The following is a 13,716-nucleotide window of genomic DNA, read 5'->3' on the forward strand; positions in this document are numbered from 1 at the left end:
TGCTACAGTCCCTGGGGTTGCAGAGTCAGACACAATTGAGCAACTAAACAGCAAGCCTTCACCTAGCCGGGTTTTTTTCTTGGTGGCCTGTTAAGAGTTAAATTCATTCTGTTTGTATTAGTGGTACTGGATCCTGGTCAGCCCTAGAAAGTTAACAGCTAATATTTGAGTTCTCAGTATTCCTTGTTTTACAGGGAATGGGAAAAAAAGAGACAAACCAAGATCTACTCATAAACTCCACAGCTTGTGGGGGCACTTATCAGGTTCTTTAACCTTTTTTCTTCACCATTTAGAGTAAGGATATTGCTTTTGTTAGGAGCTAGTTTCAAGAAATTGATATTTCATCTAAAACTGGTGATTCTTGGGACTTCTCTGGCGGTCCAGTGGTTAAGACTCCATGTTTCCACAGCACGGGGGCTCAGGTTCATTGCCTGGTCGGGAAAGTAAGATCCCATATGCCCTTCAGTGTGGCAAAAAGTAAATAAATTATTCTCAATTTCAAATGTCCATAAGAACTCCCTGGGGCTTTTGTGAAGATGCAAATTCAGATTCAGTGGTTCTGGGGTGTGGCGGAGATCCTGCCTTTCTAGCAAGCCCCCAGGTGATGTCAGTGCTGCTTGTCCAGGCTCTGCACTGTGGGCATTAAGTCGAGGTCTGTTAATCCTTGAGAATCCTTTGAGAATTTTGGAGCTTTAGGTCTCCTAGTAATTTAAAAAGATGAAAGCAGTTTTCCTTCCAAACAGAAGTCTAGTGACATGACATGGTTTACTATTCCAGCAGGATCGGTACCAGTTGGTTAGTTTAAAGGAGATGGTGCGGGTGTATTTCCTTCCAGCACTCTGCTTGCAGAGAGACTTAAAACATGTGTGCCTTCTTAGCATAGAAGCAGTATTTCTTGAGATAAGGGATGACCCTACACCAGTAGTATTTAAACAGAGGGTTAAATTGCCGCTTGGTGGGGATAAGTAAAACTGCATGTCTCTCAGTTCACTTATTCATTCATTCAACAAGTATTTGCTGAAGGCACTCCCCTACTGCTGACTGACCTTGAGCAGGTTACTTTATCTTTTTTTTTCAGTAAAATTGGGAAGTCTCAGTGTTGGGTACAGAGTAGGCGCTTAATATTTAACCAACTGACTTAGGGAGAAAGGGGAAATCTTTTATTTTACAACCTAAAAAAGATAAAGTTTTGGATGTCCGAAAACTTGCTAACAGAAAGGCAACTAACAATATGGCAAAGAATCTATTTCCTTTATAGAAAAAAGAGCCCTTTCCAGATTTGTTCAGTCACTCAGTCATGTCTGACACTTTGCAACTCCATGGACTGCAGAATGCCAGGCTTCCCTGTGCTTTACTATCTCTCGGAGTTTGCTCAAATTCATGTCCATTGAGTCAACAATGCCATCCAACCATCTCATCCTCTGTTGCCCCCTTCTCCTGCTGCCCTCAATCTTTCCTAGCATCAGGGTCTTTCCCAGTGAGTCAACTCTTCACATCAGGTGGCCAAAGCATTGGAGCTTCAGCATCAGTCCAAAAAAAGAGAGAGAAACAATTTAATTAAAAATATGTATGTGTAGGATATGAGGTGGGCAATTCAGCTGATGCGTATTGTCAGAATGGATAAGAAAAATATTCAGGATAATTTTAATTCACGATTTACAGATAAAAACACTGAATTTGTGCCTGTTACATTTGCAAAGAACTCTACTCTCCAAAAAAGGATAATCCCCAGTGTAGGGAAGAGAGCAGGCTGCTAGGAGGAATCTAATCAGGACAAAATTTCCAGGAGAGACTGGCGATGCACACCAGAGGCCTTAAAAAATGGACAAAACCTTTGATTTCAAAATCCCACTTGTAGGAATTTATGTTCAGGAAGTTACCCTATAGCACCTAGCAGAAACTGGACTTCTTTGCAGTTGGAGGTGCATTTTTGTTTTTTCTCTCATCTTTTGTATACTTTGGATTTCCTCACAGACCACAATTCTTTCCTTGCTTTAGCCCTGAGAAAACTCAGAACTGAATTTGTAACCACGTTTAGCAGTTTTGCAAAGCTGACAATTTCTCTGCATGCCCTAGATCCTAGCTTTTTTTCTCTTCCTGCCTTGTTCTCTTCTCAGTGGGATGTTTTCATTTGTTTAAAAAATATTTTGTTTGTTTATTTGGTTGCACCAGGTCTTAGTTGTGGCATGCAAACTCTTAGTTGCAGCATCTGGGAATTAGTTCCCTGACCAGGGATTAAACCCAGGCCCCTTGCATTGGGAGCATGGTGTCTTAGCTACTGGACCTTCAGGGAAGTCTCAGTTTTCATCTGTTTTTCATTGAATTATATCATTCACTTTTTAAACTGCCTCCAATCCTTTTTGGAAAAAAGGTGGGGCAGATTTAAATGGATAGGTTTCTATTTCTTGAGTTCCCACTAACCACTTCTATACACTGAATTTGGTGGGAAATAAAAAACCGGAAGTTTATCCCATTGCTACCCTGGAGTAGACAAGGTGAGATCCACTTTGGGAAATAACTTCAGTAGGGTGATGTCTTTTGAAGAACTAGAATGTGTTGGTCAGATAGGTGACACTTTGTATGACGACTTGGGAAATCAAACTCATCCCATATAGCAAAGTGTGTGCTGGGCCTCACTTGGCCACTCTGGTCCATCTTGTGGGCTCTCATCTTCTTTCCAGGCACAGGTCCTCAGTGAAGCATAAGCTTTTTCTTCTGTGAGGAAAGGAGTTGCCCTTTCTTGGATGCAGAGGCCAGTGAGGTGCAGATCCTATTCTTTGTGGTCAATACTAAGGCCCTGAGATCACCTGAAAGTAATAAATTACCAAAGGATGGCCTATATCATGCACAGGGTGGGGGTCTCTCCTCTCCCTTAGCTCCATGAGATGCTTCTTGGGGCCCTTGGTAGTGGAGGAGACACAGAATAGCAGTCTCCTTAAGGAGAGATCACAAGGCCTGTGAGATTCCATGCTAGTTTTAGACACACAACTGAGGCTGGAAGGTGCCCTTCCATCAGATGTTGGCAGGGCATGAAAAAATTGATTGTTTTCTGTCTGCCTTCCGAGAGCAGAGAAGGGAACTCTCCTTTCGACTCCTCTAGCTGTCAACATACAAATAGAACAGCGGTCAGAGCCCTGGTTGTTAGGTGTGGTCCAGACAGCCAGCACGCGGGTGACCACAAATGAGCAGGAAGAGAAAGGAGCATTTTCAGAGATGCATTCACTTGGCTCAGCCTCTTAAGGCCTGGCAGTGTGTGGATAAGCACATATGTGGTTCCCAGACTTCAAGGAGCCCTCATCTGAGGATCAGAAAGCTGATCTGGAGAGGCCCTGTGCCCAGGCAAGCAGCGGCCGGGCAACCACACAAAAGAACCCAGCTCTGCACTGGCCCGTCCCACTGCTCCTTGTCTGCTGGCTCTGTGGAGTGCTTGCCCTGCTGTCTGCAGCAGTCTGTCTTCAGCTTGGACCTGCCTGCTTTCCCAGCTCCCCACCTCCTCCTTCCTCACTCTTGGGTTCTCCCCCTGGCAGAGCGTTTTGTGCCGACTGCTCACTTGATCGTTGACCTCTTTGGCTGGGCCTTAGGATTCGTTCCTGTAAGCAGCCTGTCTGACACTGCTGGTTCACCCTGATCTGTCCACCTCTGGCCCTATCTAGCCAGAAATGCACTAAAACACAGTGAGACAAGAATGTGAAAGAGCCTCACAGGATCCTTCTCAAGGCAGTGTGTAATGGAGGGCTGCACAATGGAACAATCCAAGTTCACAGGAGACTCTGGCTTGGGGCTCTTGAGCCAGGAAGGTTTCCTGAAGGAGATGACTCTCAAGCAGGGCCTTACAGAATGTCCGGGATTTAGGTAGAGGATTTGGGACATTCCAGGCCAAAGGCCAGAGCAAGATGTCCATGGTGTACTATAGGGAGACTGAGTGATAAGGCTGGTGAGCATCAGGCTGTGGTCCTTGAACTTGGTCCTTTGGACTTTGGAGCTTTTGGAAAATTTTAATTAAAGGAAAATCAGTGCAGTAGTGACATTTAAGCTAGACTGGAAGAGAAATCCCAGAGGCACATTGTTTGTCATTGTTCAGTCGATCAGTCATATCCAACTCTTTGCAACCCCATGGACTGCAGCACACCAGGCTTCCCTGTCCTCCACTGTCTTCTGGAGTTTGCCCAAGTTCATGTCCGTGGAGTTAGTTACGCTGTCTAACCATCTGGTCCTCTGCCACCCTCTTCTCCTTTTGCCTTCAATCTTTCCCAGCATCAGGGTCTTTTCTAATGAATTGGCTCTTCGCATCAGGTGGCCAAAGTATTGGAGCTTCAGCATCAGTCCTTCCAATGAATATTCAGGGTTGATTTCCTTCAGGATCAACTGGTTTGCTCTCCTTGCAGTTCCAGGGACTCTCAAGAGTCTCAGTATCCCCTGGGATTTCTAATGAGTTCATTGTGCTCCCACTGCAGCCAGGCCTCAGGCTGTGGCTCGTGACAGGCCTCTTTCCTGCCTGTGGGGAGAGAGAGGCCGCTCCCTCGGGCTCCAGGGTCAGGGGACCCGAGAGGATGCAGGCAGCCTCTGCATCCCCGTGTCTAGCTCCAGCCTCACAGGGTCACTTTAGCCTCATGGCATTTTTGGGGTCCCCTGAACATTAAGGGTCCAGCAGCTTAGTAGAAGCACATGCTGTTAGTGAATTCCTGTGCTGCATCTTCCTGTGATCTTACCAGTCAACATTCCACCGCCTTTGACTACCAAAATACAAGGTTGAAATATAGATATACTTCTCTACTTCATATAGATATATAGAAGAGAAAGTCCATGACTTGTTCTAGGGGTCTTGGGGGTGGGGTTACTGAGAAGATGCCTTTGCACCCTTGCACAGGCTGGCCCATGAACAGAGTAACGGAGATGTGGAGGGGTGATTGGCTGGGACCTGAGGTCCCAAGGCCATCACTTTCCTCCCTGTTGGCATCTCCCATGGCCCAGACTACCCCCCGACCCTGGGTGCATGTCTCTCTCCTTAGCAGACCTGCTTTAGTGGGAGTGTGGAATCCTCCTGAACTCCCTGTCTCCCTCCTCTCCGCCATGAAGCCATCGGTTACATCATCAGGTCTGTAACTTGAAATGTCTGTGCGTCTGCCCATCTCCTTTCTTCTTTCTTGCTACATTACAGCTCCCATGTCCTCTCCAGGTGCCTCACCCTCCCAGCACCTCCACTCTTCCCCGACCTGGAAGCTCTCTGGACCCCATCACTGAGGGGCCTTTATGGAGGTCTCACTATGTAGGCATGAGTGCTTAAATCACTGGCCATCAGTGATTCACTCAACCTCCAGCTCTTCTCCCTTCCCCAGATGTTGAGGTCCGGGGGTGGATCTTAAAATTCCAACCTTCTAACCACGTCTCTCTGGTGACCCACACCCATCATCTTAGCATCCCAAAAGAGGCTTTTACTCCTTCGATTGGAAGGGTCTTGGAAACTCTTGTGTCAGGATCTGGGACTAAGACCAAATATTATAACAAAAGATGTTCCTATCACCCCTTTCATTCAGGAAATCATAAGAGTTTTAGGAGCTCTGTGCCAGGAACTGGGGGTGAAGGCCAGATATACACGCCTTATTATGTTACAGTATCACAATGTGCACAATCCATACCATACACTCCATGCACACACACAGTCCTTGGAGGCTCCCGCCGCCTGTCTGGTTCAGCAGATCACGGGGCTGTATCTGGGAGAGCTCGTGCTCCCTGCTTGACTCTGTCCTCAGCTCTCACCCCACTTGCTGTGTCCTCCTGGACATCTTGATGAGGATTCTTTCACAGCGTGGAGTCAGGTATCTTCCACTTCCTGCACCCAAGCAGAACCCCCTCCCCCTGGCCTGTCTTCGTGCCTGGCAGTGCGCAGATGAATTGATCGGATTGTCACTTTGTATATTGAGGCCCATGAGGGCTGAGCTCCCCTGTGTCACCTGGACAGGCTCAGACTGTGCAGGAGAACCCAGAATCCTTGGGCAGCTTGGGAGCTGGGCTCAGAGCACCCCTGGATTCTGAGCGTCCCCCAGCATCCCAAGGAGGCCTTGCCTAAGATGCTGCCACTTCATTCAGGTGTCCATCCAGGTGGTGCGGGGAGGGTCTGGGACTTGAGGAGGCGTCTTCTGGGCTGGGTGCTGTTCCCGCGAGTGCTCTAGCCTCAGCTCCAGCCGCCTGAGTTCACCAGGGCCTGGCATGTGGCCTCCACCCGCTTCCTTTGCCTTGGGGAGCAGCGGGGTTGGCTTCCCTCCTCCCAGCATTTTGTGCAGACCAGGGAATTTGTAGCCCTATAAGCTGTTGACAAATGCGTTTCTAAGGAAAGGGTTTGGACACACTTGGCGAGAAAGGCAAATCCCGTTAGCCATTGTCTAATGCTGGCTGTTGAGAACATTGTGTTCTCTGCAGGGAGGCTCAGAGCGCCTTCTCTCCTGTTAGGGGCCCTCGCTGGCTTTGTTGTCTCCCCTCCCCGTCCCCCTTTGGAGCCAGCGGACAGGGCCCGGGGAAGCCCCGGAGGCACTGCTGTGAGGCCCTCGCTCTCCCAGCACCTGTTCCTCTTTTGTTTCTCTCCTGCCCTCTTGTTCCTTACCCTCATCCTGTACCTTTCCTCTCCTTCTTCCTTTTCCCCACCTCCCTCATCCATTCCCCGCCCATCTCTCTCTCTCCCTTCTAAGCCCCTTTTCAAAAAATGCGTGTGAGGCAGTGTCTATTTTCTATAGAAGTGAAACATTCAGCCGTAGTGGTTTTCTTTTGTATTATTTATTTAATGTTTGGCTGTGCTGGGTCTCCGCTGCCTCGCAGGCTTTTCTCTAGTTGCGGCGAGCGGGGCTCTTCGTTGCAGCGAGCAGGCTTCTCCTTGCGGTGGCTTCTCCTGTTGCGGAGCACGGGCTCTAGGGTGCTCAGGTGTCAGCACTTGCAGCACACAGTCTCAGGAGTAGCAGCGTGTGGGCTCTAGAGCACAGGCTCAATAGTTGTGGTGCACAGGCTTAGTTGATCTGTGGCACGTGGGATCTTTCCTGGTCAGGGATCGAACCCACGTCTCCTGCATCGCCAGGCAGATTCTTTACCACTGAGCCACCAGGGAAGTCCCTATTGTGGTTTTCGATGAACCGAGGATAAGGGGCTGACACTGCTGTATTCAAGTCTGGTGCAGGCTGTCTGGAGCTGCCCCCTGGGCCTGGGGAGGGTGGCTGGGGGCTGCCTCAGTGCTCTCCTTTGCTCATCTTGTTTCATTTTGAGAACATAAAAAAAGAAAAGCCAGGAAAGGACAAAGAATAATATAACAAACACCCGTGTGGCCACCACCTAGAATTGACACCTTTGCTTCCAATATTTAGTATAGAAATGAATGGGAGCATTAAACACACACCAAGCTGGGTTCCCTCCACTCCTCCCCGGAGCCCCTTCCTTCTCCCTGGGGTGCTAGGGGTGCCCAGGAGTGACCCTACCACCCATTCAGTCTGAGTCTCCTTCAAATGCTTGCTCTGTGGCTGTGAATCCATGAGTAATGTAACATCATGCTGGCTGTGTTTGTAGAAGTGTACTTAAGTGCTGACATGCTGTAATAGCGTTCTGCAGCTTGCTTTTCTCACTAAACATTATGTTTTTGAGATTTATCCCTGTTGATATTTACATCTGGTTTATTTCAGTGCCATGAAGTGTTCTGTTGTACTACAGCCTGTTTATCTGTTTATCAGTTCCACTGTCGGTGGATATTTGGTTGTTTCTGGTTTTTCCCTAAGAATGCTGCCATTTTAAATGTCTTCTTCGGGACTTCCCTGGCAGTCCAGTGGTTAAGACTCTGCACTTTCACTGTAGAGGGCATGCGTTTGATCCCTAGTTGGGGAACTAAGATCCTGCCTGCCTTGTGGTGGGGCCAAAAAATAAAGTCTTCTTTGTGCCTCCTGATGTGGCCACATGGGCCTTCCGGCCAAGTTCAAGTGAGCCTAATCCCTTTGACCTCCCTTGGGTTTTTCTGAGCTTCACCTCCCAAACTAGCTGGCTTCTTCCTTTCCTTATTAGCTCTCCAGCAGGGGGAGATTTCAGGGAGCAGGAGAGAGAAGAGGGATGTGATGAAAGGAATGGGTGGTGGGCGTGGCCAAAGCATGGTCCGCATTTGTCATCCCACCCCTACTGCCCTTCAGTTCTTACTTGAGTTTTATTTAACTTGAATGAATTTATCATAAGACAGTTTAAGAAAAATGTATATCTATCTCACCCGCATTCCTGCCTTCCTCACACAACTGTTTTCACTTTTCTGAGTCCCTTTTGGTCTTTGTCTACAAACATATTTCTGCACAGTTGTAATTGTACACATAGCACTGTGTATTCTGTATTTTCGATTTAACCACATATTACAAACATTTTCCATCCTGCTGCAGTCTTCATGATAACCATGTATTTCCGTGATCATGTAACCTTTTGTCCTGCCACGTGCCCTAACCTGCTCTATCCTGTCCTAGGGCCTGCTTTTCCTTCCCTTTCTCTTGCCCGGTCCCAGCAATCTTTGTGATCACACGGTCATCTAGAAGCAGAGAAACAGCCCTGCCCAGCTCCTCTCCCACCCGCCAACGGCGCTGCCCTCAGACCCACCACCTCCTTTGAAACTCCCTTTCTTTGGTGATAGAAAAGCAACCAAACACAACAGCGGGACAGTCTCAGTATGTGCGACTTTGAGATTGTTTTGCATACGTACAAATCGGCTTCTCCCAAGAGGAAACAGCATGGAGCCAGCTCCTTAGGCCTTTTCTTTCTTCTCTAGGTTTTCAGGGAGATGGTGAAGGGGATTCGGAGGCTCTGGCATGGTCTACCCGAGCTCCCCAGGGAGGCGCCTGGGACTGAAGCCCTCTCTAGGAGTGGAGAGTATGTGTTCTGTGCCCAGAGGTTGAGCTTGGGGTGGTGCACGTAAGAGAACGCCATCTGTAGATGTGGCAGCGTCACATCCTGTGGTGTTGATCTCACCTCTGTCTTCTGTTTCTTGAGCAAACTTCCCTCCAGCCACCGTGGAGGTTCCCGTTTATATCACTAAAGCAGGTCTTCTCCTTTTTCTTTTTTCTTTTTATTTTTTGGCCACGCTGCACAGCTTGCAGAATCTTAGTTCCTCAACCAGGGACTGAACCTGGGCCCTGACAGTGAAAGTGTGGAATCATAACCACTGGACCACCAGTGAAGTCCTCGGCACCAGTCTTCTATCCCTTCTCAGGAGCCAAATGACCAACCTAGGGCTGACTAATAATACTGATACTAATACTAATGGACTTAGTTATGATGAGAGCTGATATATATGGAGTACTTTGTGCCAGATATCCTGCTTAAAAGCATTTTCTACTTGTCATCTTTTTACTCCTTCCTACACCCAAGTAAGATCGGAAACTCCCACTACCCCCATTTGACGGTGTATAAATGAAGCTCTGAGCAATTAAATGACTTGCCTGCATCTTCCTTGGAACCCTCACTGTAGTCCTGCCACCCCCACCCCCACCCCCCGCACTGTCCCAGCTGGGAAACGACAAGTTCAAGAGAAGCAGAGACGAACTGTTCCCTTTTCATTCCCTTCAGAGAAGCTCTTTGCTGGTGTGGAAGTTATTTTGTACAAAGGCATCGATTAGAAATTTTCCATTCCCTTTAAGTTTCCCATTAGAGGCTCTGCCCTATTTTCTCCTTGGAAGTCTCTGCTTTGGGGAACCTGCTTCAGGGGCCGGGGGAACAGGGAAGGCAGGATGGGCTGGATGGGGAAGCGGGTGAATGGGAGAGAAATGGGAGAGGTGATCATATCTCAGCTTCCTTCTCCCACAGCCTCAGAGAAGAGGGAAGTGGGTGGTGCAGAGGGTATGGATGCAGGAGTGTGCCCTGCCCTGCCCAGCTCCTCCTTGGGGATGACCGCCTTCCAACCCATGGTGCTGTGAGAGTCCCTGCCAGCAGATTGGCCTGGTAGAAAGAGCAGCAGTTTGCCAACAAGCAGACCAGGCTTCCTGTCCCAACTTGGTCACTTACTGGGCAGATGACCTTGGGTAGACAACTTGACCACTGGCAGAAGGAGGATAGTCTTACATCCCAGGGTGAGGTCCCCACACTGGGTGGAGCACTGAGCAGATGCTGCGAGACTGAGCTTCCTTCTGGCTGGTTCATCCCCAGAGAGGCGTACACACTTAGGGCTCTGGGGCCAAACTAACCCAAGATCTGGTCAGTGATGGGAAAGTGACTGGTGCTTGTCAGTTCTTTTTCCCAGTCCATGTGCTAGGAGTGGGCTTCTCTGGATTGAAATCTGTGTTCACTATACTGAGTCGCTTTCTGTTTGTGCTCCACAGTCAACCTAACCTTGTCATCTTGGGCTTAAAGCACCAAATACAAGGGGCCTTAGCTTTTGCATGGCTTTTGGGAAGGGGTGGGGAGGGTCCAGGGGAGCTGTCCCTCCACGGAATCGGCTGAGAAACCCCCAGTAGTCACCTGGGGGCTCGAGTCCCTGCCTTGCTGTCCTGGTGCCTCCCCCCCCGGCAAGGACTGGAGACAGGCCTTAGCCATGGTAACGAAGAAGCCCATTAGTCACCTGGAGAAACCAAAGCCCCAAACCAGGAAGCAGGCCCCTCTGCCTTTGGATTTTACTTTCCCTCCCTTCTCCATCCTCTGTGCCTGCCTGCCCGCCACAGACTAACCCAGCATCCCACGTCTGGGCTGCAAACAAGCCTGCTGCTGTGTCCAATCATAGCAGTGGGCAGGGCCCTGGTTTAACCCAACACTAGAAATTGCCCAATTTCAGAAACTGATTAAACAACTTTGCCAAAGCAATTTTGAGATGGGGCATGGCACTGGGAGGTGTTCGTCTGCAGCTGGCTGGCCCTTCATGCCATGGGCCCCAGCCCCAGGCCCCTACAGGCCGCTGACTCAAGCCCAGCCCTGTCTGGGATGGGGAGACCCCTGATGTGAACCCCAGGTCTCTGGGAGATGCTGAGCAGATATGAGATGAGGCTGAAGATGCCCCGTGTCTATTGTGCTCTGGGCGCATCTTAAAAGCCCTCCAAAGCGCCGGCTCTGGCCACGTGCATTTGTATGTGATATGTGTGGTGGGAAAGGCAGTCCCCAGAGGCTGCTTCTCTCTGGACCTGCTCCCCAACATGCCAAGCCTCTCCTTCTCATAGGTGTGAACATAATGCGCTCGTTTTTCCTTTTGAAGGTAGGCCCACCCCTGCATGCCTGCCACCCCGGCCACCACACAGGTTACAAAACACCACGGCTGTGTTTCTGGTACCTCAGCATCCCTCCCCCCGCCACCCCCCACAGAGAAGTAAAATGTCAGTGAAGCAAACTACTGACTCAAAGCTGTATAATCTATAAATATTAAATTGCTCTGGCTTTCCCTGGCCCGTCTAGCTCTGGTCAGCTCCAGTGGGGAGGTGGCTGGTTAGTGCAAGGAGGGGAGGGACCAGTGGGGAGACAAGTGTCCTCAGAGGTCAAGGCCGAGGCTACCTCCATGGGCTGAAGTCCCTGGCTGGAGGAGAAGCAGCAGAGAGTGGGGCGCATGGAGCAGGGAGCTGGAAAACCCACACCCCCCTGTAACGCAGAAAGGGTCACCTCTGATTTTTCCATTTGAGGCTTTTAGCTTTATGGTTGGAGGGAGACTGTGGTTTGTGGGGAGCTGGGTGTTGCATCTCTGACCCCAGCCCAGGACTCTAATGTGAGGGCGACAGCACTGCCAGTATGTTCCCTCCAGGGACTGTCCCCCTCAGAGCGGGCACTGGAATCGTCCCAGGCAGCGGGGCTGGTGATGGTGGCCAGCTGTCCTCTCCCGTCCGCTGCCCCAGGCTCCTCCCCCCACAGGCCCCCTGTGCTCCCCCTGGGGGGGCCCTCCTGCTGTGATCTGTGCTGGTCTATACACCCTTGCGTGTGTGCTGCAGGGGAGTATGTATTCATACCACCTGCTGAGGTTGAGACTTCCTGCAGGCGGGGGAGCAGCTCCTGTTTCTTGGGGACCTCATGTTGTTGCTCAGTTGTGTCTGACTGTTTGTGACCTCATGGGCTGCAGCACACCAGGTTTCCTTGTCCTTCAGTATCTCCCAGAATTTGCTCAAGCTCATGTCCATTGAGTTGATGATGCCATCCAACCTCTCTGCTGCTGCTGCTGCTGCTAAGTCGCTTCAGTCGTGTCCGACTCTGTGCAACCCCATAGATGGCAGCCCACCAGGCTCTGCCATCCCTGGGATTCACCAGGCAAGAATACTGGAGTGGGTTGCCATTTCCTTCTCCAATGCATGAAAGTGAAAAGTGAAAGTGAAGTCGCTCAGTCTTGTCTGACTCTTTGCGGACCCCATGGACTGCAGCCTACCAGGCTCCTCCGTCCATGGGATTTTCCAGGCAAGAGTACTGGAGTGGGGTGCCGTTGCCTTCTCCATCCAACCTCTCTAGGCTTTCTCATTTTTCTTCTATGTACTGCTACCCAGGGCTGAAGTTCTTAAATGCATAGCCTCGTTGATCCTTCCATAGTGGGATAAGTTGGGAACTGCAGTGTGTTTACCACATGGCAGCGGAGGGTCTGAGGTCCAGAGGCGGGAGGTGACTTGCTTGGGGTTCTGTGGAGAAGTCCCCTGCAGACCCAGGGGGGTTCCATGGCTCTTCAGAGGTGGAGCCCAGATTCTACTCGAGGACTAAACCATGTCCGGGGAGCCTGTCCCAAGCTCTCTCTCTCTTTCTCTTGCAGGCATCCCCACCCTCATCGTGCTGGACCCGCAGGGGGAGGTGATCACGCGGCAGGGGCGGGTGGAGGTGCTGAACGATGAGGAATGCAGGGGCTTCCCGTGGCACCCCAAGCCCGTGCTGGAGCTCTCCGACTCCAACGCCGTGCAGCTCAACGAGGGCCCCTGCCTCGTCCTGTTTGTAGGTAGGAAGCTCAGCTGAGGGCCCCAGGTGGGACACAATGGGCAGAGCTCACTAGGGGGCCAGGGGGGTCTGTCCCTGCAGCTTCTTTCAGTCGCCAGCAGCGCAGAGCCTGGGTCTTTGTCTCTGGCTGCCGTGCTTCTGACCCTGGTGATTTATTCATGCTTCTCCCCTGTGGCGGCTGTGCAGGGAGTTGCTGCTCTGCTTTCTTTCTAGCTGCTCCCAGCCACCAGCTGGGAAGAAGAGGTCAGGCCGGGAGGAAGCCCTCAGCCCGCTGTTGGAGGTGGGGCTGCTGCGCAGCAGCTGCGGGGGGGTGGGGGTGGGGTGGGGCCCCTCAGGCCAGGGCTTCCCCCCAGCTGATGCTGCTGCTGGTCTCCTGTGCTCTGAGGAGCTGCCCCAGGGTGGCATCTCTGGGGCTGAGAACCCCTCTGTCTCCCTGCCACTCCCTCTCGTGCTCAGTGTGTGACGGGTCTGCCCTGCAGGAAGACACAGAAATACCTGCAGCAGGTTCCCGGCAGGCCTGTAGGGTGACCCCTGGTTCCTTCTGCAAACCGAGTAACTGCTGGCCAAGGGCCATCTCACCCTCTGCCTTAGGTCTCATTGCTCGGTTCCAACTTAAGTCTGGGTACCTGGATCATGGCTGAGCTGCTGCCGCCTGTAGTGAGAGGGCTGGAGAATGTGTGTAGCATCCAACCCCCATTCTCTAGAAGTCTGGTTTGGGGGCCCCCAGGTGGGGAGGGAATCCTGGCTTGCAGGCTGGCCTTGTACTTGGAGGACAGTGGCCCTGGGAAGGATGGCCTTGGGGACCCATTCCCCTTGGGTCTTTACTGCCTGCCGCAG

The 13,716-nt window shown here is 51.0% G+C and overlaps 1 protein-coding gene across 1 annotated transcript in view; it reads left to right on the plus strand.

Moving 5' to 3' along the window:
- NXN (nucleoredoxin) overlaps nucleotides 1-13,716 on the plus strand; it is a 161,252-nt gene that overhangs the window by 141,798 nt on the left and 5,738 nt on the right. The window contains exon 6 of the mRNA XM_068977708.1: nucleotides 12,701-12,880. Within this exon, the coding sequence (XP_068833809.1) occupies nucleotides 12,701-12,880 (180 nt within the window). The remainder of the gene's footprint in view (nucleotides 1-12,700; nucleotides 12,881-13,716) is intronic.

The sequence above is a fragment of the Capricornis sumatraensis genome, chromosome 8 (assembly GCF_032405125.1).
Source record: "Capricornis sumatraensis isolate serow.1 chromosome 8, serow.2, whole genome shotgun sequence".
NCBI lineage: Eukaryota > Metazoa > Chordata > Mammalia > Artiodactyla > Bovidae > Capricornis > Capricornis sumatraensis.